Source organism: Mya arenaria, chromosome 2, assembly GCF_026914265.1.
Source record: "Mya arenaria isolate MELC-2E11 chromosome 2, ASM2691426v1".
NCBI lineage: Eukaryota > Metazoa > Mollusca > Bivalvia > Myida > Myidae > Mya > Mya arenaria.
In genome coordinates this window covers 35,796,530-35,824,102 of record NC_069123.1, presented here as the reverse complement: position 1 = coordinate 35,824,102, position 27,573 = coordinate 35,796,530, and the positions used below count along the sequence as shown (strand labels likewise).

Here is a 27,573-nt window from a genome sequence, read left to right as displayed (position 1 = left end):
AAGGAGTTAAATTCGTTATAGTGGAATAAAACTCTTTTCTGCAGGTTAAACACGGAAGTAATACAATTAAAGCCTTTCTGGGATCCTCGTTGTTATGGTGACGGCAATGGTACACTGTAAATCTTTACATGTTTGTTTATTCTTTTAAGTAGAATACTTTTAATTATTTTGCATAAGCAAGGAAATAAAGTGACGGGTATAAAATTGTGGAGATAATTATTCTCTTCCACCATTCCTTTGTGTATCGGAATAATATTAATGGTTTTCAACCATGGATAACATGTTCCGTAAGTATATGGACTATTCCAGGATATTTCTTTTTTTTAAATGTTGTTTTCTTCTGGTCTTCATATTCTTCTATTTGACATCTGCAACCAGAATGCAAATGTATATAGTTTATGCTAATAACACCAACATATAATAAAGTAGAACACTGTGTTATTAATTAACTTGTCTCTTCCACTATTTGCTGTAACAAGTGCTTTCATTAATTTACATCAGTTGATACATGCTGATAATTTCTATTAATTATTAAGTCATCAATATAAATACCTTTTAAATAAACATTGGTAAGAGTGCATTGAAATAATTACATGAAATTACAAAATTACTTTTATCCGTAATTTCCCTTTATGCATAATAAACATAATATATCTTTATTGGCAGTCCATTTGGACCGTTTCTTGATGTTGCTACATGTAGTGTTGTGCTCCAATACACGCGACTTGTTTATGCGGGTTCTTTTGGTTTTATTAAATGCAATATTCAGACATACTAAATGAACCATGCACATGTCAGAATATGTCATTGAGTTTCGCACTGTTACGATAACTCTTTTGTAGACCAACATCAATCATAAGACTTGAAAAAAAAACTTTGACATTACAATTACACCAGACGTGCAAAATTCCATTTTATCAAGTTGGCTTGAACGTTGAATGATACCAATAGGAAAGACCATCCTTGCTTAACCTTGTATTTACAGTACACTGAAGTTAAATAAAATAAGATTCTTGCACTTTAAAGCAATACGTTAGCATAAATCCCTAATCATTCGTAAACAGTCTGTGTAAAAGTTCTTTTCCTGACCTCTTCAAAACATATGGTGACCCCGTTCGATGTATTTTGTTTTGTAAAACACTCAAACATTAGTTCCATAATTGTAGATAGAACTATAAACGATTAGCTTAATTAGTGCGCAATTTTTAAGGCGACGTGAATGTTTTGATTGTTGTTATTATACATGCATATCTTTAAGAGCAATGCTAATTACGTATAAAAGAATGGAGCCGTATTTAAAAATAAAGCGCCATGTTAGTTATTTAACTCGTCGACCTCATTAAGTGGTTATTCGTTACAAAACTAAGTTTCGTTCGGTCTTACTGGTCCTCTGTGACGGAATATTTCCTGCTTGGTATCAGATATATTTACTTCTAAGCCCCATGTTTGGCAATAATCATACAGTTGGTTAAAGTTTGAGTTCAAACTAAATTACTCATGATATAACCATTTCAACTGCAAAATCAGTAGCATAAAAAATCGTATAGGCTAGTCCCACGGTCAATATTCTGCTGTAGAAACAGTTGGAAGGTTTTTTTGCACCGTGCTGAGTTCCATATACTCCTGACTTGTCTGGTCGTGTTGTAGGCATTGATACAGGTTGACTTCATTATTTGTTAAAGTTTTATTGCAGTATATATGTTCACCATCACCCCTTTCTCTTTGTGTATATGATTTTCGTCCTTCAGAAAGACTGCATAGCCTGTTTCTAAAACATAAGAGATACAAATTGAATATAAGTGGGAGTGAATGTATTAAGTAGAAAATACTGAAATACCATTTTCATGGGTGATTGCACTTTATTTGATATTTTTAAAGCTATGTTCATTGTATGAATTGTCTACTGTATATGAAAACGGTACGTGCTGTTGTCAAAATGGTATATGGTATACAAAAAACCTTACGGTATACCTTTAAACAACTATTGCAGGGATGCAGTATTAACTATATAATAACAAACTATCGAAACAGAATAGTTATTGAAGAAGTAAAGTGAGGCAAACGCTTAAACCGTCAAGACTAAAGTATATCAGTTATCGATAACAAGTGTAGACTGGTAGGGTGGCGATATTTATTCAGCGTTGATATCAGAAAAAAAACGCAACGGTAAGTTTATATTTGCTTGAATTTGGAACGCTTTTAATTTTATAACAGAGCGTTGTTCTTCTTGCTACGATTTCAATTTTATCAAATTTAATTGTGAAATTTAAGTCCATATTTGGTGTTCATCGTGTTTATAATGTCCTTCGACTACGTCTTATGGGACACCGGGCACGCTGCAACCCGGCTTCGCCATGCAAGAAACTCTTATATCAAGAACAATTATTATCAAGTAATCAAACCTCACCTTTTGCAGATAAGAATAACAACGGCAATTACTATCAGAAGAATAATTGATACACCAGCAGATATCCCCGCGATAGGAATGTGTCTGGAAGCTAAAATATAAGCAAACCAAGTTCAATGAATTGGTAACTTTTTATCAAAATTGAGGATTCATACATTATGTGTTTGCATTGAACTATCAAGAAACTCTTAACTCTTATAACTTTGAATTGATTCGCAGGCATAATAGCATGTGCTATATAAATAGTATATATTCATAATTTCTTTTACGGTTTAACAAAAATGCAACCTCAAATTTCTATATTATTTGGTGAAAGGTCCTCATACGCTTTTTATTGAAAAAAAATAAAAAAGTACGCTAGGTTTAAAAATTAAAAAAAAGTCCATCGAACAATGTATTTATATATAAAATATCATAATCCAAAAAATTGATACACTCGCCTTGTTGTTTCACCTGTTTAGATTAGTCTTCCATTTATATACTTTTAAGGCACTGAAAAATGATACTTCAAAGTATCACAGTTTTAGTTTGTATTTGCTTATTCATGTAATAATCGTTACATTATCTTTTTTGTCCAGTCAGGACATCACCACCGTACTTTCATCGGCTAGGGAATTGTCATGTAGAAGGAAATACCCCCTTTTAATTCCCAATTGTTTCGTCTGATTTGTTTATATACTCAGTCCTAAATACAAACTCTATAAGGAATATCAATTGAGCAAAGGAGAACTTCATATGAAACACCAGCAGTTATCACTGTGATTGGAGGCTGATGTACTACTAGATTAATTCAAACACTAATAAATGAATGTTCGTATGTATCTATCGATAACAAAATAACATAATACATATATTAACTTATATAAAAATCTCTTGTTTGACCAGTGTATTCCTTTAAACGTTTAGAAACATAATTCAATAATGAGACCTCTTCTCTTTTATATGCATCTTAAACGTATATCGTAAATGCAACTATTGAATAACACGTTGTATCATGAAGCTCATACAACGTAAGTTTTCGTCGTGTAACCAGGATGTTTATTGATTCTGTATTTAGTTGTTATTATTTCCCAAACAGACATATGCTACAAAGTCAACCACAAGATGACCGCAATAGCCTTAAATATGTGTACACAAAAGCTCATTAGGAGCAATTCTTTGATTAAAACAATACGAAATAGCAAAACGTCACATATTTGACACGCATTTACGATTTATATACTAGGAAGTTGCGCATATGTACACCTAATATGTATTCATCTCGCTTTAGCCTTTTCCGCATCGTATACCTGGGGCAAAAGCAATTAGAAGAAAAAAGAAAATCGATATTGTCCGGCTATACGTATCTTCGATTCTACGAAAGCGCGTTAGTGCCTATTTAAGAATTATAATGAGACACAGGAATGTATAAATCGTGACTAAGTATTTAGAATTTCGATTTAGTATCTGGAAAATTTCGACTAACTCTTTATACTAACTCGATTTTTCGACTTATTACCTCGAATTTTCGACTGACTATGGCAAAATACCGACTTAATTACTTTGTCTTTGAGGATCGACTATTTAACGAGAAATTTCGACTAACAATAGCGAAATTTGAACTTTAGATACTTACTCGAGATCAAGACTTGTTGACTCCCAAATTAAAATTACTTATCAACGCTGCGTTTATATATTAACACGATTTGCCATCATGTGCCATTTTAACCCCGGTGCAATTATGTAAAACTGATAATAACGCAAAATACCCACTATATCTTTTTTCTCTTAAAGTTCCATTATTATGTCTGATTGAATTTTTTACATATTTGCATTTGACTTTATTTATATTTTTTACACCCTTATGAGGGCAAAAATGTAGTAAAACAACTTTTGAAAGCCAATGACATTAAAGATAACGTACTCCCTTCAGCTGAATTTATAAATTTTGAATTAACATTTGTTCTATCAGTTAAACAAACATAAACAAGTACATATAACGCTTCAGTATTTAAAGCTTTATTAATATATACAATATATTTTTCAACACAATATATTGTCGCTTTATTTAAGGATGTATTTCAATTGCCATAAAAACGCGTCTTAGAATACCCAATGAAAAATCTCTTCTTTTGACTAAATTTCAAGATACAAAGTCGATTTCGATATACTTGCGTCGATTTGTCGTGAATTGGCAACAATGCGCGTCCGTTAATTATGTTAACATATGGCGTTTTAAATAAATGGCATGTACACCATGTCTATATTACAATCGTTGTAAAATAAATAACTTTTAACTCAACATACCTTTCTCAGATGAAGCTGAACTCAACGGGGATGTTAAAACGCCTGCTATTGCCACGTCATATGGCGTCCATCCTCCTGTTGCTGTTGTATGAGTTCTATATACATGTGTAGTTTGGTCTCCGGATGCCTGTGTGGTAGTATATTTTGACGCAGTAGTTTGCATTGTTGTTGTAACTCCACAACCTGTAGAACCCAGTGTTCCATTGTTAAATAAATGATACTATGTCAATCACATAAAAGATACTTTATAAATTACCACATTTTAAAGGGACAATTGATTAACTGATGATACGTAAGAAAATTCATTCGCATTGTAGGGATTTGTGTTTTTAAAATAGGATCATGTCATTAATGGTACTGTTAAATGCAGGCTTGTCTCTGTAGTTTTCTTACTATTTGTTCTTGATTTATTTATATTCGGTACATGAATTTAGTTGGTAAAATACGGTTAACTATAATAACACTGAAAAACCCAATCAAAGGTTCTTGCAAGGAATATGAGCTGTTAATCATGGTCCTATTTTAACGTACCTGATAACAACAAAACGAGGATAACCACTAACGAGACAAAACTCAGACGGATTATCCGTGAAAGATACACACTTACAAGTTAAACACGATGTTAAATGCAACTTTCATTACGTTCATTAAATTCGTATTAGATATAATAATACATTCATAACAAAACTCTAACATACCCCGGTATAGAGTTTTCCCTTGTTTGGTCAAGTCACCGTCAAATTCGACTTTAAGTTCACCATTAACACCTTTTACATAGGCGTACTGCTTCGGGTTTGAAGTACCAAAGTTATCTGTAAGTATTATACATGTTTCATTTGTCATTTATTGAATGCTTCCATTAAGGATAACCAACAACCAAAGAAATGAAAATTCGGGTCAATATAATGAATTGCAAAGTTTGTCAATAGATTGGAAGGTAAGGCAAAATGACTTGCATTACTGAGTAGTTTTTTATACAATTATACAACAATTCGGTAATAGCCCGTATGCAGTTTACTTTGATTTGTAAACTTCACTTAAGGCATTATACCATCAACACGGAGCAGAGAGTCCATCCTGATAACGCTTGTCCAGAACGGTCCTGTTTCATTAAAGTTTGTTGACTGGATATGTCGAAAAAGAGTTGGAAACAGACCTTTTTCGAAACACTCCTGTCCAGTATTTACCCATGTTTTACTTCTTCCGTTCGCCTCAATCCGTCCATCAAGTTCTAGAAAAAAAATAATATTGTGCTTGTTTTACTTGGCAAACTGTTCGATTGATCCATGTTGAGATAGGTAGCTTTTTATCAGATTTACGACATTGACTAAATATATCTCCCTATCAAGATAAGAAGATCCAAACATTAGGCCATGCTGGAAATCCTTATCTTGCCCACGGGTAAAGTAAATACGATTCCACTACGTCGATAAGAATTCCAGCGAAAACCGATTTTTTTAAATATACATTGTTTAACTAAAGTGGGAGATAAAAAACATTTATCATGGCCGCATGTGTAAGAAAGGTTCATACCAACCCTCGTTAATGGTGTTTTGCATAAGAATAACTGTTGGAATGATCATTGTTGAGGTAGGTTGGGATTAAGCTATCTTACACGAGCGGTCATGGAATATACTTATATTCCTCCAACCTCCTATGAGACATCGTAATTTCCAAGCGTTCTCCGCTTAAAACATAGATTATTGTACTGCTTGCTTTTTAACACATGACGTGATATCGTATCTGCTCAGGTTTACTTTGCATATCAAAAAGTACATAAAATCATAGTTCTTGTCAAGTGTAGCATTTTTGTTTGCTTAATTCAGTGATTCAGTTGAATCATACACGAGCGGCCATGGCAGATACCTATGTTCTTGCCCAAAGGCAAGGATCGAAAAGTATCCGTATGAAAAAGCTTTTCTTCACTAACGTAACGCACCAAAATCCAATGTAAAACTATTTTTAACTATATTTTGTTTAGCTTAGTTGGAAGAAAAAACATCTACCACGGCCACTACCCTCGCGCAGGGTTTTCAGCGGAACCTAGCTTAACCTCGTTTTCGCAAAAAAGCATACGCTCGGGTTGAAATGAATCTATCTAACACTCTTGGCTATGAACGCTTATTGTCTTTCCTACTGACTACATTGGAGTTGTGTTTATGAGTATATGTTCTGACACTACATCAACGTACACTCGTATATACACTAACTCTAGCAGTATTAATAATATGTATTATTTTAATTTAGATTTGTTTAACACGGACGATAGTGAATATTTACTGCAACAATAATTATTATTGACTACGTAATTATAATCATGATTTGAGAACGGCTATTAAAATATAATTATAAAATATCACTGTTACAATTGGCTATGTCTAAAATGACATTTAACATAACCTTTAACAAGAGCGGAGAGTTTAGTCAGTATGATGTATTTTGATTGATTTCACCTACCATTATACGGTTGTTTGCTACACAGAATTGAAGTGTTCAATGGCCTGTTGCACAACCACCATCTGACCTTATTCACACGATCAAAACGAACGCCTAAACATCCCTTGGTAACAATATTACAACCAAAAGAACAACTCGAAACTGAAAGGAAATAAAACATGGTAATGAATACTACTAGTATGTACGTTACAACTAGATGAAACTGTTTATGATGTACTTAATCTAGCCATAAATAAGGAAATAAAACGGGAACTTAAAGATAAACCACACACGAGCAACTAACATAATTAAATTAGTTATTTTATTCTAAATATAGAATGTACAATCCGTTTTCGATAGTGTATATTGAAAAATAGCTGTTGAATATGGAGAAAGAACAGGAACTTAAAGATAAACCACACACAAGCAAGCTAAGCTTACCTAAATACACAAGTCATTAATTGTTGTTTTCTAAATGAAAGTGGTACAAACCGTTTTCGATAGTGTATATTGAAAAATAGCTGTTTCCAAAAGATCCACACGGATATTTTTCTGCTGATCCACATATAGAAGTACATCCTGTTTCATTGGTAACAGACGATTGGAAACACTTGCACTCTACGTTCTTTCAAACAGAAAAGCAAAATATATCATTAACATAAAATAAACGTGTAACGACAAAGTGCTGTGAAAAGTTAAAGCATGTTGTTCATTGTAGAAAGCATCTTTTTAGTGAACGTAAGACACACAACACATATAATGGATATTTAACTGTTTTCCATGGATTTTCGCAAAAAATGGCTCGTTCCAAGACAAAAAATAAAAAGTTGACCAAACGTTCGATCTGTGAGAGTGCAGCTTTTACTCACAGAATGACATCTGATTCTTAGTTGTTGACATGTACATATATATTGGTGCTGCGAAGTAAAGTGCTGTATATCGTTGGTTAAAAGGAAAAAAGTAATTAATATGATTAACTATCAAATATTTTCTTAAAACGAGCAATTTTGCCGGTAGTAATATGTTTGCTTTTTCCAGCATTATATCATGCCCTAAATATTATCCCTGTTTAAATAATGCCTTTGTATTAGCCTCGGAAATTTAAACGTTTAACGACCTACCCAGTGTACAAATGGCGTCTTTTTTCAGTGTATTGACTTCTAATTGAGCAATTTTGGAAGTTTCAACAAGAAATGATGACTTTCAGTTTGACACGTGCATGAAATCTCAATTATATAACATGATTAAATGTCAATGCTATTGTATTGTATTCGTTTGAATGTTTATTATTGAACAAAGCTACATTGTCAGAGATTGTTGAAATATTTTGAAGAGAGTAAAGCATGAGAAAATGATTACTCTACTTTTAGATAGCTAACTGTTCGGCAGCTTGACGGATGATTTGAATTCACCAGTAAGTAATGGTATCGTTTTTTGTTAAACTCTTTAAAAAGGTTGAATGTATAATTATGAAACGAAACGAAACTAAAAAAATATGACACTTGAATGCTGAACACCAGCCCTCTGGCTACGCACTATTTAATTTCGGGAATAATACGAAAGCGATTTGAAATGTCCCATAGAATAATTTATGAGAGATTTTGTAAAACAATGAAAGCAACAGGAACGACCCAAGAAGATAAAAATTCAAACTTAATCCCTTAAATAATTTAAATTATTATTTGTATGTTTTATGTTGGGATTTTCCTTTTTTAAGTTATTCTTTATGTCACTTATGCACCTTTTCCACAGCGACTGAATCTGTTAATAGCATGGTAAGTTTCGATTAAGGTCATCGTGGTTGGATGTATCTATCTGCATATATACTTAACATTTCAAGTTGTATATGGGAGAGAACCAGTCCTATTCGCATTGAACAGAGAAAATGTTTCTCGTGTGGCTTCTTTGAAGACGAATATCATTTTGTATTAGAATGCCATGCAAAAACTACCAACCACGCGTTTTTTGCAAACGATTCATTTAATAACTTCATTATCACAACACGTAATAAATGATACGGTTTTATGGAAAATGTGCGTGAGTTGTGTGTTATTCCTGCTCGGTTGACTTATTAAATACAGTATAGTGCATGTAGGTTTTGGCTTGTTGGTTTGTGTAAATTCTATTTGTTGTTAATAAAAATTACATCAGTGTCCGTTTTTCGCACTCCAAACATGTCACATCCACTTTGCCATCTACAGTCGCTCAAAATCCTAACCAGCAGCACATCGGTGTCATCTAATGTATTGCAACCTTAAGAGCAAAGCAAAACAAACAGATATGCTTAAATGAATATTAACAAGTTAGCGCAAACATAAGTATTAATACTAATTGGACAGAGACAAGAATGAAAATTGAAATGCTGTGCACTGATTACAAATGCACCATAGTTGTATTTGTTCAAACCAGTGACCTAACGACCAAATACAAATTCATGACATTCATTTACATTAGGTAACATCGCTCAGCTCAAGCCACTAAATTTGAAAAAAACAACAACAAATAATCGCAATGAACAGGTAACTTTAATCACAAATACAAATACACGTACCAACATATGCAAAACTCAATAGAGCTTTGTAAAGCCCTATCCATGCACCCTCTGATGGCAAGGATAATGCAGACATATTATCGTTCACGACATTAATATCTTCATCCGTGTATGTAAGATCTGGAAAGGCCAGTGTGCAGTTGCTTTTCCCCCAAATTGTTGAATCGTTTGATGAAAAATAATGTTCACCTGTAAAGAAGATGCACTATAGCTGAGTTATTACTATTATATTATTATATACCACATTTCTATAGCACTCTTTTCATACATAAAGTATGTTCAAAAGTGCTTTACAATGTAATATAAAACAATAGACAAACTAAAATGCTTATAACAATATTAACGCTAGTCTATTAAAACAAAGTGTTTATGCATAGTACATATGTACAAAATTAATATAATATAAAATGTTTGAAATAACTATAAAATAATAGAATAATAATTTCAGAGTTAGTGAAAACCAATAAAATTTAAAGATAAAGTAACAACAAGCTGTTAAATCCCGGATAGATCCATGCACTCGGAAATAAAATAATAAAACACTTATCGTCCATAATACTGTATAAAATAGTGGGTTTTCAGAGCCTTTTTAAAACTTTGCAAGGTGTTACAGTCTCTGATGTCAGATGGGAGGGCATTCCATAACTTAGCTGATGCTGACTGGAAACTTCTGTCACCATAACACGCCGTCCGACATTTAGGCACAACTAACGTCAGTGACTTATTTTTCGACCTCAGATTTCTGGATGCTCTGTATATTTCTCACATGTCCACAATGTACGCAGGCGATTGGTCATGGAGCGCTTTAAATGTGTGTGTTAGAATTTTGTACTCTACTCTGCATTGCACAGGGAGCCAATGTAGTTCCTGTAGCACGGGGGTTATATGGTCGTACCTTGCTGTCCTCGTAACAATTCTAGCTGCCGTATTTTGAACAGTTTGTAGTTTGTTTAATATCTGCTTTGGAACACCGTACAGGAGAGCATTGCAGTAGTCTATGCGAGATGTAACAAGAGAGTTTACCAAAGATTTGGTTGCGTTCAGTGTTAGATAAGGTCTTATATGGCCAATGTGTCGCAATTGTGCGTAAGAATTTTTACAAACACTATTGACGTGTTGATCCAGCTTCATGTTTGAGTCAAGATAAGCGCCCAGATTCCTAACACTTGGTGATTGTTTGACTACAGAGCCATCAACGGTGACGGAGACATTTGAAACTGTTTTTGAGTTGTGCTCAGATGAGAATAGGATTAATTCTGTTTTGTCCGCATTTAGCTTTAACATGTTGTTGTTCATCCATTTCACTATGTCATTCAGACAGAGTTTAATGCGATTGACAGATTCTTCAATTGAAATTGTGTTTAATGGTTTGAACGATAAGTATAATTGCGAATCATCCGCATAGAAATGGTTGTCCAATTCATGGTTTCTACAAATAGCTCCAACAGGCTTTGTGTACATTGTATAGTTTTTGGGGCCAAGAACAGACCCTTGGGGTACGCTGTACTTCATCAGCACTGGGTCCGAGAGTTCACCATTAATGGCTACTGTTTGAAAGCGATCACTGAGGTAGGACCTCATCCATGTAAGTGGTGTCCCTGTGATACCGAAGTGATGTTCTAAGCGAGTAAGAAGCGTCTCGTGGTCAATTGTATCGAAAGCAGCCGACAGATCTAACATTACTAGAATAGTTACATTATTTCTGTCCAGTGATTTGTGAGGTTATATTGTCTCTGATATTTTCGATCTTCCCAATAAAGAAGTCGCTGAAATTCTGAGCAAGCTGTTTTGGAGACGAATGCTATGGTAAAATTACCTCATTTGTGTTTCCAAGAAGAGTTTTAGTTATTCTATGCAGACTTTTCTGGTCACTCCCACAAGATTCAATTTTGCTTGTGTAAAAGTCAACACGGGCTTGTTTCAGCATCCTATTTACCACAGCGCATTGTGATCTATAAATGTCATGATCAATTGAAAGTTTACTCTCACGCCATTTTCGTTCTAATTTGCGTTTCTGATGTTTTGCATCATGAAGCTGCTCAGAATACCATGGACATGAAGGTCTTAACGTGATAGTTTTGGTTGTCAATGGAGCGTGCTTGTCCAAAATTAACGTCAGTTCATTTGAGTATTCTTCAATGAAGTCATCAATATTTGAAGATATTCCTCGAGCGTTAAAAAAATCTGTTTTCCTAATATCGTCTCTAAATGAATTAATGTCAATCGAACGCAACTTTCGGTAAGACACAGCTTTACGAATTGGGGGTGGCTTGGAAGCTTCCACATGAAATGTAACTGCGAAGTGGTCACGTGAGATCCTTCCGTTGGAATCTGACAGACCAGGAACTATGACTTCAACATTTGAAATGGCATTGTTATTATCTCTGGTTATCACTACATCCAGTGTATGTCCAGCAACATGGGTTGGTTCTGCAACATGTTGATGCATGCCAAAAGCATCTAAATTGCTATTAAACTTTTTGGTGTCACTATTTGTAGGTTGGTCGAGATGAAAGTTGAGGTCTCCTACAATTACTGAAGAGTTGCCTTCTGTAGCATATTTCGATAAGAAAAGGGGCCATTCTTGCTCTAAAAACGTGTTTGCGTTCAGGCCATTTTCTCTTGATGGGGGTGGTCTGTAAATAACAGCAAGCCGTATTGAATGTTTGCCTATAACCACATTGCAATCCATGAACTCAACCTGAGAAAAATCATGGTCTTTGCTTGATGCAATAATGTTGATGTGTATGGAAGCTTTGTAAATGATGGCTACGCCTCCGCCTCGCCTACCTCTACGAGGGACATGCTTCGTTTTGTAACCCTCTGGTAGTAGTTCACTGGTGCATGACTTATCTTCAGAGCTACCGAGCCAAGTTTCGGTTATGGCACAAATGTCAAAGTCCTTTGTAAGGATAAAATCACATATTGATAATGTTTTATTTTTAACTGATCGAGTATTTACGGAGCAAACTCTTATGTTTTTCTTCCCTGCTGTTTGTGTGCAGTTGTCGGGCTGAATACGTATTATGTTTCCCCCATAGTGCTCACATATTTTAATTGACTTAGTCCCAATATTTAGACCCAACAATACTTGTAATTTGTTGGGGCAGTAACTTTAAATTGTTGCTATTTACACCGTTGTTAGTGTCCCATGGTCGCCTCATCTGATAACTACCACCTCTAGTCCCTCTGTATTGTGCTAAGCCAATTTGCTTCAATGATTTGTAAGTCATAGGATTAAGCATCCTTTGTGCACCTGATAATTGTCCAATACTGTACAGCTCTGCTCTTGTATACACCAACCGTGATGATTTTCGCTCAGCAAAACACATAATTGCTGCAGGTCATGAAAGGCTTTTCAAAATATGTCTCAAAATGTTTGTTTAAAATCCAAATTACTCTTAAATCATTTACAAAATCCAGTTGAATTTTACACCACTGCAATCACAATAAAATAATATCCAATATGTCCAACTTTCAGAATATAAGTCCAGGTATAAATCACTCAAACCTACTAATATTCAGGAGCTCTGAAAAAATGCAGCCTACACCTGGCGCATATTAACGGTTCTTTTATATTTTAAATTCACAAAATAACTGTAAAACAGTTGTTACTTCGAAGGAAATAATAGCACTTAGAGATCTATTTTTGTATTATCATGCTACATTGTAAGCACGTAAGTATAGTTTGTCACAGAAAATCACAATAACAAACCAAATAAATATTCTATGCATTCTTTCAACCAGCGCCAAAATATTCAGCGATAATAGTTTGGAAAGAACTGTTTAAAACGTACAGATGCTCCAACGTTTTAATTATATGTAATAAGCATTTTGAAGCTTTTGCCTATATAACTGCTATAGAGCATTAATGTACATGTTGTCATTAGTGGTCAACATGTTCATTAGTTTAATGATAAGGCAGTATTTCACAAGTTTTCCAATTCATTTCTTTCAGTGAATCACCAGTCAGCCTTTAATAATTTGAACAAGGTAGAGCAATATATATATAAACAGTCTTCGTTGCGAGTTAACACAAGAAACTGTGGACCACTAAAAAGACAAAGTTTGCTAGTGTGTACTTCGCATCAAATCATTTATTGTTGTTAGTTCATATACTAGTATAGTAGTGGAAACCACGGTGTTAGCGTTTCTCTTAGTACCCAACAACATGTTATCAATATGTAACATTTATATAAAAAAGTCCTGTTACTTGTAACAAACGGCAATATTTGTATTACAAGCAAAGCAAAAACTTCATTATGAAAAACAGTAACATCCATCCTTTATATGGTTTTAAAATAACTTAAAAGTACAGATATCTTCTTTGTAAGACTGTATAATCAGATTAAGACGGAAACAGATATGCATTGATTCAATTTTTTAAGTCGATGTATAAGGAAGTTAATTGTTGGGGTATTTTAAACAGTTATCACGGATAATTATTGCTTTGAGGACAATATTGTATACAGCTTTATGCGTATCAGGTATGCAAGTTGGTATAAATAAACCGTTTAGAAATATTTTTAACTACCATCAATCTTTAAAGGTTTTTTGTTAATAAACATGGTTATAACACACTCCAACATTCGATTGACAAACATTCAAAGACAATGTATTTATATTTAAACTACTTTAACCTTGTTTACACATAAAGGGCAAGCTTTTGGACATAAATCACGAGTTACTTGTCACCATCAATTTCGACCACTGGAAGTGAAGGCGCCCCTTGAGTTTAAGTGTTAACATGAGTTCATCAAAATCAAGTCAATCAAAAACAAACTGTTCAACAACGTGCGTACATCTAGTCCGTAATATCTCTTTAACGAAACACTATACCAACAGATGTACTCTATAAATTTGTGTGCAGGTTTTGCAATGTTGATAAAATGCAGTATCCAAAAGTCAACTGCAGTTACATATTTTTGCACCATTACACATAACCCTCATGAGTAGTATCTCTACAAATCGAAGAATGCCTTATTAGTTATTTAAGTCGTCGACCTCAGAAAGTGATTCTTCGTTACTAAGCCAAGTTTAATTCTGTCTAGCTGGTGCTCTTTTACGGAACATTTTCACCATGGTATCAGACATTTTTACTTCTAAGCCCCATGTTTGGGACTAATCATACAGATGGTAAAACTTGATTTCAGATCTACGACTGGATTACTCATAAATTAAACATTTCAAATGCAAAAGAAGAAGCATAATAAAGACATCCCACAGTCAAAACTCTGCTGTAGAAACAGTTGGAAGGTTTTTTTGGACCGTGGTGAGTTCCATATAATCATGGCTTGTCTTGTCGTTTTGTAGGCATTGATACAGGTTAACTTCGTTATTCGTAACATTTTCATTGTAGTATAAATGTTCACCATCATCCCTTTTATTTTTGTAGATGGTTCTTCTGAAAGACTGCATAATCCTTTTCTAAAACATAAGTGATATAAATAGAAAATTGGATGAAGCAAATCTTAACAAGTAGGTAATTTAAAATACTGAGAAAACATTGTGTATGCGTGAGGCACTTCATTAAATACTTTTAAAGTTGTTTTCATTGAATGCATTGTTTACTGTTATATGAAACAAGTACGTTTGTATCTAACGCATTATTGTCAAAAATGGTATATGGCATACAAAATACCTTACGGCATACCATATTACTTGCAATGATGCAGTGTTATCTACAATATATCTAAACAGAATAATAAATAAATTGTTAAGGGTGGCCAACACCAACGCCGTTTTTGGAAAGTATGCCATTGATCGATAATCGATATAGACTTAAAGATCGGCGTCATTTAGTAAGCGTTGATGTTAGAGAAGACATAAAAAACGAAGAGGTAATTGTTCATTTCCTTGAATTTGGAACGCTTTACATATATTTCGACTTCAAGGAAACCAATTATTTGTTGTTTAAGAACAGAGCGTTGTTCTACTTGCTACGAGCTCATTTGTATTAAGTTTAGTTGTAGATACAAGAGATGAAAAGAATGTGTGTCAGTGATTGGTACATAAACATTTAAGGTTGAGTCCTTGTCGAACTCACAAGTTTACAGTTATAGTGATAATAATCACATATAATGGAATGCATCGAACGTTTTAATGATACAATGTTGTTGTTTTTGCGACTTGGCTTACTCTTAAACATATAATTTGAGAATAATTTTACTAATTGTCATTGAAGGTGACAAGAACACCAGTAGAGCGGTGAGAAACTTTATAAAATGAATAGTCAACAAACAAAACAAGAACAAAACATATGCATTAAAGAGGATAAAACATGGAGGAGCCGAGCCGTAGCGTGACAATCGGCCCTCGGGTTCATAACGTCCCATAACGACTTCTTCTCATGCCGTTATGAGACACTCGAATTAAGTATCACGTACGGCCCGGCTTCGCCCTGTATTTACCTCTTAAACACATGTATATCAGGTTATCTTGTAAACTAATCAAGCCTCACCTTTTCCGGATAAGAACAACAACGGCGATTACTATCAGAAGAATAATTGATACACCAGCAGATATCCCCGCGATAAGAATGTGTTTGGAAGCTGAAATAAAAGCCAACCAAGTCCAATGAATTGATAATTTTTTATCTAAATTAAGGATTCATATATTATGTGTTCGTATTGAAATATCAAGAAATAGGCATATATCATTAAAATTACTAACAAAGTCCATCGAACAATGATTTTTATATACTTAATTACATAACCCGAATAAAGATACACTCAATTTGTTGTAACATCTGTAAAAATTGGTCTTCTATTTTTTATATCTTTATGGCGCTGACAACTTCAAAGGATAGTTTAAGTGTGCATTTGCAACGAAAGCATTACTTCCAGGCGGTGAAATGAAAATGCGATATGAGCTAGTTAAAACTGGTTAATAATTGGTCCTTGGGCTTATTCAAGTAGTGTTCATTCCATTAGTTTTCTAGAATGCACGTTCTTTAAACATTTTTTTATTTATTTTGTCCAATTAGGACACCACCACCTTCCTTATATTGGAAGGGGAATTGTCATTCAATAGGAGTATCCCCCTTTTACTACCCATTTGCTTGGTCAATTTGTATATTTACTCTGTTATGAAATCGCAACTCTATAAGCAATATGAATCAACCATTGTCTTCCATCTCCTCCTGCAATACTTGACAGACCAGCTTTTAAGATCTAAAACTATAAACAAATATTAAAAAAATGATTAAAGAGAATCAGAGTATTCTAACCAAGAAAGTGTTGCGCAAGTCGGGGAATCAAACCAAGATTCTATTGCTTGTAACAGCAGAGGTTGACCGGCCCTGATAATTAAATATTATGGTTTGTATGTAACATAACATTCCGATCGGTTCCATCGAGTAATGCTTTAGCGAACTAACGTAAACTAGTGTTTTTTGTATGTTTATGCCAGTATAATATATGTCTGATGATGAAATGACATTTGAACTATATAACCAGCTGCTCATGTCAACGTGTAATTACGATTCAGCTTCGATACGCCAATAAATCTTCAGTCGCTTACATTTGTCGGTAGCTCTCAAATTAAAGCGATGCCGGCCTTACATTTCCAAAATAGTAAAACAATATCAACAAGGTGTTTATTTCCATTAAGTTGTTAACAAACCTACATACCTTCCTCAGGTAAATGGGATGTTGACGCAAAGTCCCGTGTCGTCGACTTTAAATTGATTGTTTGCTGTGTTGTTGCTATTTCTTCACCTGCGAAAACCACTATTATTTTAATTTCCTTACATATGATTATACAATACAAATGTTAGTGAAAATTACATTTCCGTTAAAGAATGTGTTCCCGCAAAAATGATGGTCGTTTACACCAATGAGAGTATTACGGCACGTTAGGGCAATCAAGGCATAATTGCATGACGAATACGAGCACGTGCAAAATTGACGTCATTTTTATGAAAAATATGGACGACGAGTAGGCAATCTTTTAAGCGATTTAAATGGAACTTTTAGCGAAAGGAACACTATTAACATATTTAACGGTATTTAAGTTTACAGAGAGTGAAGATATAAACGTATTCTGCTAAGAAATGTAAATAAAAACATTAAAATGGCTAGGGATATTTCACCAGAGACCCTCATTAAATTGTTCCTAGACATGATCAACCATAGCTTACAAACCGAAATGCACGTCAAAATCATCCGACGTTAGCAAGAAATAATCAGGTAATGAAGAATTGAAAGATTGACGTCTTACTGCTAACATAAATGGAACAGATGTGTTATTTTGATTCCGAATTAGTATCTTTAATAGCTACATTAATTCCAACCCAATTAGTTTTACTTTTCAAACCCTCTATTAATTAAATCCTATGATGTTTCAAAATGTGTTTGAAAAATCAGGTATTATCATTGACAAATGACAGAACGTGTATTATACAGGACAAAACACTGTTGACATTGGCTTTTGTTTGATAACTGCCCGAGTTAAAATTCAATTGCTCTTGGACTAAAGCCTTCGGGCAATTTCTCTTCCCACTGAGGCAATTTTCAACCAAATGCCATTGATAAAAGCAATTCATACTACAAATAACCAAACTTAGACAGAGGTTTTGTTGAAACGCTATAATCTAGAACAACTCACGCATTGGTTAAGGAACTTTTTTATGAGAATTATCTGAAGGTGTTAAACTATGTATTCGTAATTAATGACATAAGTGATAAATGCATCTCAAGTGAAGTTGCTAAACCGAAGTCAGAGACATACTGAAGAAAGATACATCGCACGACGTTTTTATAATGATAAAGATCCTGCTAAATATGGTACACGAATATGACATAAATTGAAAATCGGCTGCTGCTGGAGCATCCACGTTGAGCAGTGATGTGGCCCTTGAAAGAGCAGTGGGACCACTCTCGATGTCATTCATCGTGGATCTCTAAGCGTTTTAGCTTTAAATTAATTTCATTGGCATATACCCCCACCTACTGGTCGTGGTAATATTTTCCTTTTGGCTTAAGAATTGTTCTAGTCTCAACTGGGATGTGAAGTGGTCAAACTATAATGCAGCCATTATAAAGCGTGGGCAGACCATTATAAACTTAAAAGAAGGAAAAGTATTTGTATCTACTCGCAAAATATGTTCCTCCCAAGAATAACCGCTATTAAGCATATTAACACGTTTACTAATTGCGATTGTTTTGTCGTCGTGATCCTAAACATTTAAGGGTGTAATTAATTCACATTTATATAGTATTTGCACATTTGAAGTTATTTTCCTTACACACATACACATACACTAGTTATTCGACGAGTTGTTGAATAGCGGGTCAATCGAGTAATTAAGATAAATACGAATTTAGACTGAACAATCAAAGAAAAGTGGTTCATAATTGGTGTTGAATCTAAACCTCACACTCAATCAATGCTATGTGTGAAGTACAGCTTATGCTCAATTAAAAAAAAAAATGTTTTGCACTTTAGAACAATAGTAATCGCTACCCCTAAAGTTGTCGTATTCGAAAAGATGCTTATCGATGCTGGGTAGTCATCCGGCATCTCCGGTAAAATGCTTTGAAACCAATCAATTTTTGAAATGTATCTTTATACGCAAGAGGTATTTTTCGCCAATTTCTTTGGGATAATGTTGACCGAATGCCTTCAAACTTTCAGGATAATAATGTTGAGGCCATTTGGCAATACTGTATTGCATTTGTATTGATTTGTTTTAAATTGTAGGGAATAGGTCACTTTCAAAATCAAATACATTTTTTTATAAAAAAAAATCAAATTTAAGAACAACAACATTTATTCTCTGTATGTAAAACACATATATATATATAATATACAAACAGAATTTCCTTGATATGTTAATTTATTTATAACTAAAACTACAGACCTAAACAGAGGCTTATCTGTTGTGCTCTCAAATTGCCATCAAACCGGACTTCAAGTTTCCCTTTAGCAGATGTAACGTATGCATACTGTTTTGGGTCGGACGTTATAAAGTGTTCTAAAAGTAAACGTACATGTTTATGTTACCTGTTTTCAAACTTATTCAAAACTGACAGTTTTCCCTAAAAGAAGAACAAATAAACACACATGAATTTGGGTCATGGTCCTTTCAAGCAATTTTAATAAAATATGTTATAGACAAAAACGAACAAATATTTAATGACCGGAAATTCAGGTTGTTTTAGATCAACTACCATAAACGCGGAGAAGTGATTCCATCCTGATAACGCTCGACCATAACCTTCCTGTTAGATTTGAGCTTTTTGACTGGGCATGTCGAAATGGTGTTGGAAACAGGTTTTTTTCAAAACATTTTTGCCCAGTGCTTGCCCATTTTCCAGTTTCGCATTCGCTAACTTCGAACTCTTCGGCCGGTTCTGGAATTATATCAATTGTTTTACTTTACTCACTGTTGGCGAATTACATCATTTTACCACGCATAAACAAGATATGTATGTAACAACCGAAGAACAGTTTTTTACTTTTTCAACTTTTATCAAACAAAACAGAAGGGTCTTCACCAAAAGTCTATTAACAAAGGAGTGGTTTGGTAGATTCTTGCAATCAGTATGTTTCTACTTTTTATGTACATTATATAATGAACAATTATTATACTTTGTGCTATTGGAGCTAATATTTCAGGCAGTATGATGTTTTTTGAACAAGCAGTTACTTTTACCAGTAAACGGTTGTTTGCTACACAGAATTCTACAGCTCAAAGTTACACGGCCACCATCTGACCATGTTAACTGTATCAAAACGAAATCCTAAACATCCATGTGTAACTTCATCACAATTAACAGAACAATTCAAAACTGAAACGAAATAAGGCATATTTATGTATGATGCATGTTATAACTAGATACACATGCTAGTGGTGTTGTACTAAACCAGCCATAAACAAGCAAATTACCTAAATAAATAAAATATAAATAATGTAATGAGATATAATTAGTACAAACCATTTTCGATTGTGTATATTGAAAAATATCTGTTTGTTATAGACCCACACGGATAGATAACTTCTGAACCACACATGGAAGTACATCCCGTTTCCTTGGTAACGGACGACAGGAAACACGTGCACTCATTTAAAGTACGATAGACACATCACATGAATGTTTTACATACCACTTCATTAAAGTACCATTTACCATTTAGCGAAAGTCTTTAATCATATACTTGATGATATTTGATCTTGTGTTCAGCGCGTTTTGCATGCCCCATGCTCGAATGCCTGTTTGACATAGTAATACAGGTATTTTGGTCGTAGATTTCGGCTGGTTTGTTCGTACTGAAGTTTCCCACATTCTAGTACTTGTAAATAATAATTACATCATTGTGTGTTTTTCGAACACCAAACGTATCACAGCCGCTCTGCCATCTACAGTCGCTTAAATCTCGTAGTGTCATCACATCGGTATCATTCATTGTATTGATTGCAACCTTTAAAACAAAACAAAACCGAAATGCAATGGCTAAAACGATTTCAATCAGGTTATCGCAGATCATTTAATACAACATGACAAGAAAGTGCTGTAAATCTAATTCCTGTGCAAGTAAATGCTTTAAAAAGTAAATTCGTAAATTTAACCAGGCCCCCATTTCTCGAAACTTCTTAAGTCCCTAATAAGAGGATAAAGCTAAGCTCGCTATTTTTGTCTTTCAATAATTTGTGTAATATTTACTAATTTAAATGTTTTATGCTTTAGATAGGAATCATCATTATGATAATCACAATAAACCATTTTCCATTAATCAAAATTCAATTTAGGTTTGTAATTTGCCTAATTGAAATAAGATACTTAAGACAGTTAAGCTTAAGAAGTTTCGAGAAATTGGGGCCAGGTGTTCAAAGGTCGACAAAATAATTTCCCGTAGTGGCAGAATTATGTAAAAACTTGTTTCTTGTGCATGAAAACGCAATTCCATGAAAGGTTTCTATAAAACATTACAAGTTCGGTAAAAATACGCCAAGCATTAATGAAGATTAATAGTTTCAATAGATTAGTTTTTATTTTAAGTAACAGTGACCTTAACCGAAGGGGCTTTAAATGCAAACATAGGAAAGGTATTTAAAAGGGACATGAATTAAAATTGCGTCATTTTGCATCTAAATCAAGTGGGCTATAATCGCTTCCATCGCACCTGACTAAAACATGTCATTTGTTGTTACTAGTTTGACATTGGATTGTTTTAAACCGTATGCAAAATAGTTTGCATGCAATCCCATGAAATTTCTGCATATAATCTTCCTTTAAACTAAATTTGGCCACAATATGTCAACCCAAACTTAAGATATTTAGTTTCATTTGTTTTAAAGACCTGGTCAAGAAACAAGCAACATTTAACACAGTTACATGTAAACGTACCAACATAAGCAAAGCTCGTTCGAGCCTTGTATAGTCCTATCCATGCACCCTCTGATGGCAAGGATAATGCAGAAATATCATCATTCACGACATTAATACCTATATCTGTATCTGTAAGATGTGGAAAGGCCAGTGTGCAGTTGCCTTCCCCCCAAATAGTTGTATCGTTTGATAAAAAATAATGCTCACCTGTAAAGAATGATGCATTTCAGATGTGTTACATTTTTAGTTCACATACATATTGCAAATCAGTTGTTAATTTCATGTAGATTTAAAGCACTTAAATATATTTTTGTTTTGTTTTGTTTTTAATATTACATAGTAAGCGCTAAAGTACAGTATAAAATAATATTCACCTGTGCATGATGCATAAACAGCTGAGATATAACTTGAATCCCAGAAATATGTTATCTAATTTCAGATGGAATAAAAACTCTTCGATATTTCTTTTAACTTTAATTGTTAGGACGTTATATAGCTCTGGCGCAAAAGAATGTTTTGTCATAAAAAACTACACTTACAGAACAAAGGGATATTTCATGTATTCGTTCAACTGGTGTCACATTAATCAGAAATACAAGTAACATAATATATGTTTAGAAATAATGAGATGCATTAAGCACGTTCAAAACAGTGATTTAACCCTTACAAAATAATGTTTTGTATAAAGCACTGTTAAACGAGCTTCTGTACCCGTTGCAGTAGTGGAACAAAAATAGTACATTGTAACTTAATTTTTTCAACCATTCAGCATGTCATATCAATTTACAAACAAAAAGTCTTGATCGACTTACCAGTAACAACCGACAATAATATTATCACAAGCAAAATAATACATTTATTCTTAATTACTGCAATATCCATCCTCTAGTAGCATTCACACATAAGCAGTATTCTAACAAAATAAAACTTTAAACACAGGGAACTTCGGTAAATGATTGGAGACTCGTATGGAGAATAAAACAGATCTATATTTATTTCATTTCTAAAGCAGGAGAACAATGAAGTGTATTGAAGTTGAATAATAAAACTAATGGATCGGCAAATTTTGTTTTTCAGACGAAATTGAATACAACCAGATTTATAAAATTTATGAGTATTATGTTTGTAATATGATCTGAATAAACAATAGGATTCATTTCTAACTGCTTATGTTTTAAATATGATTTTTGTAGCAGATACATAATAACATTCTAGCCTAGTCTTTTGTATATATAGAACTTAACGTTCATATTGTATAACACGCAAGGCGTTATGACGTCATTGTTTATTGTCATATCCGATTGGATAAGCGTGACGTCGTTTTACCAATAATATACGACTTAACAAAAACGGCTATTCTTTTATACAAACGTATGTTGTTCACACTCCTTTAAGAACAAATACTCAATTGTACTCTATGGAACTTGCTCAAATGCGTTACTTGGTTCATACAACATAAACGCATGAAAATTGCGATCAATCCTTATACGATTAAAAAACACTATAATATATTAGTTTCCAACTTTTAAATACATTGCATACATATTAAAACTTTACCATTTCCGGTTTAAATTATTAATGCATAGCAATGGTAAACAGTGCTTGCGGATGTCTGGTGTCTTAGACAAGCAACATCTGGCAGAATGAAATTGAAGTAGAACGTTTCCAATTTAGGAGCCATAAGATTCAAACTTTCTTAATCTTGATATATTATATCTTTTGGATGAAATCATTTTTTTATGTTAATTAGTTGTCCCAGTATCTGATAGTGTTTACATGTATCATGTATAAGTCCATCATCTGGGTTTTTGCTAAAAGCGAGTGTTACAGTACACACTTTTCTATAGTGCAATTTGTCTTTTGTTTATTTGAGTTCTCCTGTGTGACATTTGCATCCTCATTTAATCCACACATGGGGAAAATATTTCATTTGAAATTAGAATTGGGCAGAAATTTTAACAGAAATGACGAACAATTATTTCTTATCTTTTACAAACACTCTGCATTAGAATTTCAAAGTTTACTATTTGATCAGAAACTTTTCTTATTTTTCTGTTGATGTTAATGTATCTAGAGGATCATAAAATGGTTGTCCATAGTCAAGCTGGGCTTTTTAAAAGGCATTTATTTTTATATGAGAAATTTTACAAATCTGCATAAACTAGATATTTTTATTAAAAACATTTTAATGTCTACCTTTCCTTATTATCGAAGCTAATTTTTCCATTTCGTTCACGGATTCTGTTTTTCTCCGCGACATTGCCCAGGACAACAGTAATCTGCCCTCCGCCGGCCGTTGTCTAGGATGTGAATGTTATTATAGAAAAAGAGTGATTGTGTTCAAGTATCAATATTTTATTAAATTGAATGAAATAGAAGAAACGGAGGCTCTTTTTCCATATAACTTAACATAATTCAACACTTTATTGCAGAAAATGATAGTTTCAAGTGTAAATATTGGAAAAAATCATTGCTTGTATTACTCTTTAAATTTGTTGTTTGCTTATTCCGTCTTGAACTCAGGGTCTTATATTTTTTCTTATTTTTTCGTGAAGCTGAATTTGTAAACGTTATGTTTTATTGTGATTAATTTTGTGTCTTTGATTTTTCTACAGCAGCCAGTCGCTTGTTTTTGAATTGGGAATATTTGTGAAAAGTCAGGTTAGTGTGTATACGAAACATAAAGTAAAATAACTGTGGTCCTAGGCGAGATATATAGGAAGCTTTTGGAGGGGTGTTATATTTTTAATATTAGTGATAATGTCTTAATTTATACAAATATCTGCTTGATATTTGCATGTGCGTTTCCATAGAATATTGATGTTCAGTTGATGACAGTTGTTAATATTATATAACATACTATTGGTAGGATTGGGATGTCAATGCTAGGTTTCCTGACGGTAAGTTGAAATAAAACCTACATGTTCACAGGTTGAACCCCATCATTTGCAACAGGTATGTCGGGGATGTGTTAACCGCGTCTGCTGTAAGGGCTATAAGGTCGTCAATCATTGTGTTTCGGGTACGTGTTTTTCATTAATTTATTATACTTTCTTTTTGTTTAAACAGTAGAGACTTATAAAGAGCAGCTAGCCAGCCACAGCTTTAATTGGTGTAAGCCAACATGCGGTAATGTGTTAGTGTTTAAAGAGCATGCTATGGAAAAATGTATCCAAACTGAAGTATTGTTTTAGTAAGTTTGGTCATATAAGCTCATCAGTACTGTTTGTTCTAATTCTAAATGAATCACCCTCATGCCGTTTACAATCAAAGCAACAGGAATAGTACAATGATATGTCTATTTAAAGAAGTATTGCTACCTTTCATTAATTCATACTTATTCAATTATTCAGTCATTTGATCAGTTTTATACATTGAACAAGTTGAGATTTCTCATAGTAAAATAAATATTAATTGTGCCGGCTTCGTTAAGATAAGAACCTTTTTCCTTAATGAATTAATTAACAACAAAATGCACTCAAAATTCCTTAAAACACTAGTGTATTGCTTATTTATATAGCCAGCCTAGTTCTGAAGCCTTTAAAGCATTTTCAATGACAAGAACCGGTCTGGTCAAAACGTGGTCTTGTATAGAATATCATACCAACTCTCAGCAAGGGTTTCCGAAAAAGGAATACCGTCTCCTAGTAAGAATTTTAAAGCATGTCTGGTTTTAACTCCTTTAAAATGTATCTGTACAAAATTTGTTTTTAATTGTCTTTGAATAAGCAAATTTTTGTGTAAATATCTGCAAACCAGTGATAAAAGACTGCTGACAAAAGATTAGATCGCAGTTTTTCATATTTCCATTCGAAAATTAATGTTTTAAGACTAAAAGCGTTACTAATGGTTAAAGAAAACCATCAATAAAACATCAATTTTTGAACTCAAATACAAACATGTGTGATCGTATTTTTGTCAGCAGTCTTATATAACTGTTTTACATGCATTTTCTCATAAACTGACTTGTTCCCAGACAAAAAAGTTTTCAAAACGTTTAATCTGTGAGAGTGCAGCTTTAGTGTTTAAAGGCAGTTTCATACTTTAACATTGCTTTTGTATATTGCTTTCAGATTCTGATGTGCCAATAAGCTGCGACATTTCTCAGGCGAGTGGTCACGCACTCAGAATCAAGGAGATGCAGCTCTGAATCCATTTGTCAACTCTGTAGTACTTGTTTGTGTGTAACTGTTTCAAAAGAGGGAAATCATAGCAAATCAGTTAAAATTAAGCAACGTATAGGCAATAAAAAATTGCTGTCTTCTTAAATTTAGCCATTTCTACACAATGTAGCCATCTTACATATGGAAACACTAGCATTTATCATAAATCTTTCAGTTTTGGGGGATTTTTGGCCATTAATTTTGTGTGGCATTTTTCCCGGAGGCAATCAGTTTGGTATATAGTGGTTGAGGCTACCCATAAGCCCATTATCACTATTTTCATATTGTAAAACTGAATAGTTATGTTAACTATGTACATGAGTAGGCCAGAAAAGCACAAAATCGACAAGTTTAAGCATTTCAGTTTGGCTCTTTGACATTTTTATGTCAAAAATTAAGAAACGGGTACTCGTTTTGCATAGAACTCAACATAATTTGACAGTGTATTGAAACAATGATATTTTCCAATGTAAATATTGGAACAATCATTGCCTGTGGAACTTGTAAATTAGTTATTTGTAGTCTAATTCCGTATTGGCATCAGGGTCATGTTCTACTCAATTTGAAGAGTGGCTGAATTGGTCAACGTTGGGTTTACTGGCACCAGAAACTTCTTAAGTCGCTTATAACAGGATTAGGCTAGCCTCACTATTTTTTGTTTTTCAATTATTTGCGTAATATTTAAGTTCAAGAGTGTTTATACTTTAGATATACATTATCTTAATGCGTATTACAATAAACCATTTTTGTTTATCGAACATCAATTTAAGTATGTATTTTGGCTAATTGAAATAAGCTCCATAAGCCCGTTAAGCTTAAAAACGTTCGAGAAATAGGGACCTGGTGATTAATTTCTGTGTCGTGGATTGTTCTACAGCAGCTAATTGCTTGTTTTTCAATCGGGTCTGTTTTAAAATGGAAGCCATATAAGAGTCTATATGAAACTTAAAGTAAAAATGACTGTAGTATCAGGCCACCTTGCTGTTTTTAAATGCATCTTTGATATTGATTAGGTACAATCTTTATTGTTGGTAGTCCATTCAGTTTGCAATTCGTTTTAATTAATGCTGATTCAAGTGTTTTTTTAATAAATTTAAAATGCGCATGAAAAGCATGAACGGAAAAGCAAATGTATTGATATTTGTGGGGTGCGAATCCATGCCGGTACAGCCGAGCAACACTAAAAAAAACTGACAACAAGGCCAGACGTCCACAAGGACTCATTCACATACATACGGTTAATATAACCTTTAAGTCGTTTTATGGAATAGCGTTACAAACGCGGGTTCCAGCCGTCAGTAACTTATTTAAACACATTTTATTAGTTTCCACACTAAAATGTGTCATACAAGAAATATAATTAAAAAAGATGGCATTAAACCAGCCAAAATGTTGGCT

General features: G+C 33.6%; 2 protein-coding genes across 2 annotated transcripts; both read right to left on the bottom strand.

Annotated features, from left to right (window-relative positions):
* Nucleotides 1-968: 968 nt before the first annotated feature.
* On the bottom strand, nt 969-14,044 carry LOC128214585 (uncharacterized). Its single transcript, XM_052921142.1, has 10 exons — nt 13,894-14,044; nt 9,681-9,869; nt 9,276-9,382; nt 7,622-7,754; nt 7,151-7,291; nt 5,745-5,924; nt 5,392-5,505; nt 4,694-4,876; nt 2,408-2,498; nt 969-1,768 (listed from the first exon to the last, which is right to left on the bottom strand). Exons 1-10 carry the CDS (start codon nt 13,961-13,963, stop codon nt 1,561-1,563), a joined length of 1,416 nt encoding a protein of 471 aa, XP_052777102.1. The 5' UTR covers nt 13,964-14,044; the 3' UTR covers nt 969-1,560.
* A 320-nt stretch (nt 14,045-14,364) lies between these two features.
* On the bottom strand, nt 14,365-22,962 carry LOC128214574 (uncharacterized). Its single transcript, XM_052921129.1, has 5 exons — nt 22,825-22,962; nt 17,312-17,398; nt 16,141-16,231; nt 14,905-15,107; nt 14,365-14,390 (listed from the first exon to the last, which is right to left on the bottom strand). The coding sequence occupies exons 1-5, from the start codon at nt 22,892-22,894 to the stop codon at nt 14,365-14,367; spliced, it is 477 nt and encodes a 158-aa protein (XP_052777089.1). The 5' UTR covers nt 22,895-22,962.
* Nucleotides 22,963-27,573: the final 4,611 nt, after the last annotated feature.

Excerpts from the sequence above, each read along its gene's own strand:
- LOC128214585 (XM_052921142.1), bottom strand. The coding sequence starts at position 13,963 with ATGGATGTTACTGTTTTTCATAATGAAGTTTTTGCTTTGCTTGTAATA. Across the intron at positions 9,383-9,680 it reads ATTGAGTTTTGCATATGTTG|GTTGCAATACATTAGATGAC; the intron begins GTACGTGTATTT and ends TTTGCTCTTAAG. Across the intron at positions 7,292-7,621 it reads AATATACACTATCGAAAACG|TTTCGAGTTGTTCTTTTGGT; the intron begins GTTTGTACCACT and ends ATTTCCTTTCAG.
- LOC128214574 (XM_052921129.1), bottom strand. The coding sequence starts at position 22,894 with ATGGATATTGCAGTAATTAAGAATAAATGTATTATTTTGCTTGTGATA. Across the intron at positions 17,399-22,824 it reads ATTATTGTCGGTTGTTACTG|GTGAAGAAATAGCAACAACA; the intron begins GTAAGTCGATCA and ends TGGTTTTCGCAG. Across the intron at positions 15,108-16,140 it reads GTTGTTCTTATCCGGAAAAG|AAAAGGATTATGCAGTCTTT; the intron begins GTGAGGCTTGAT and ends CTTATGTTTTAG.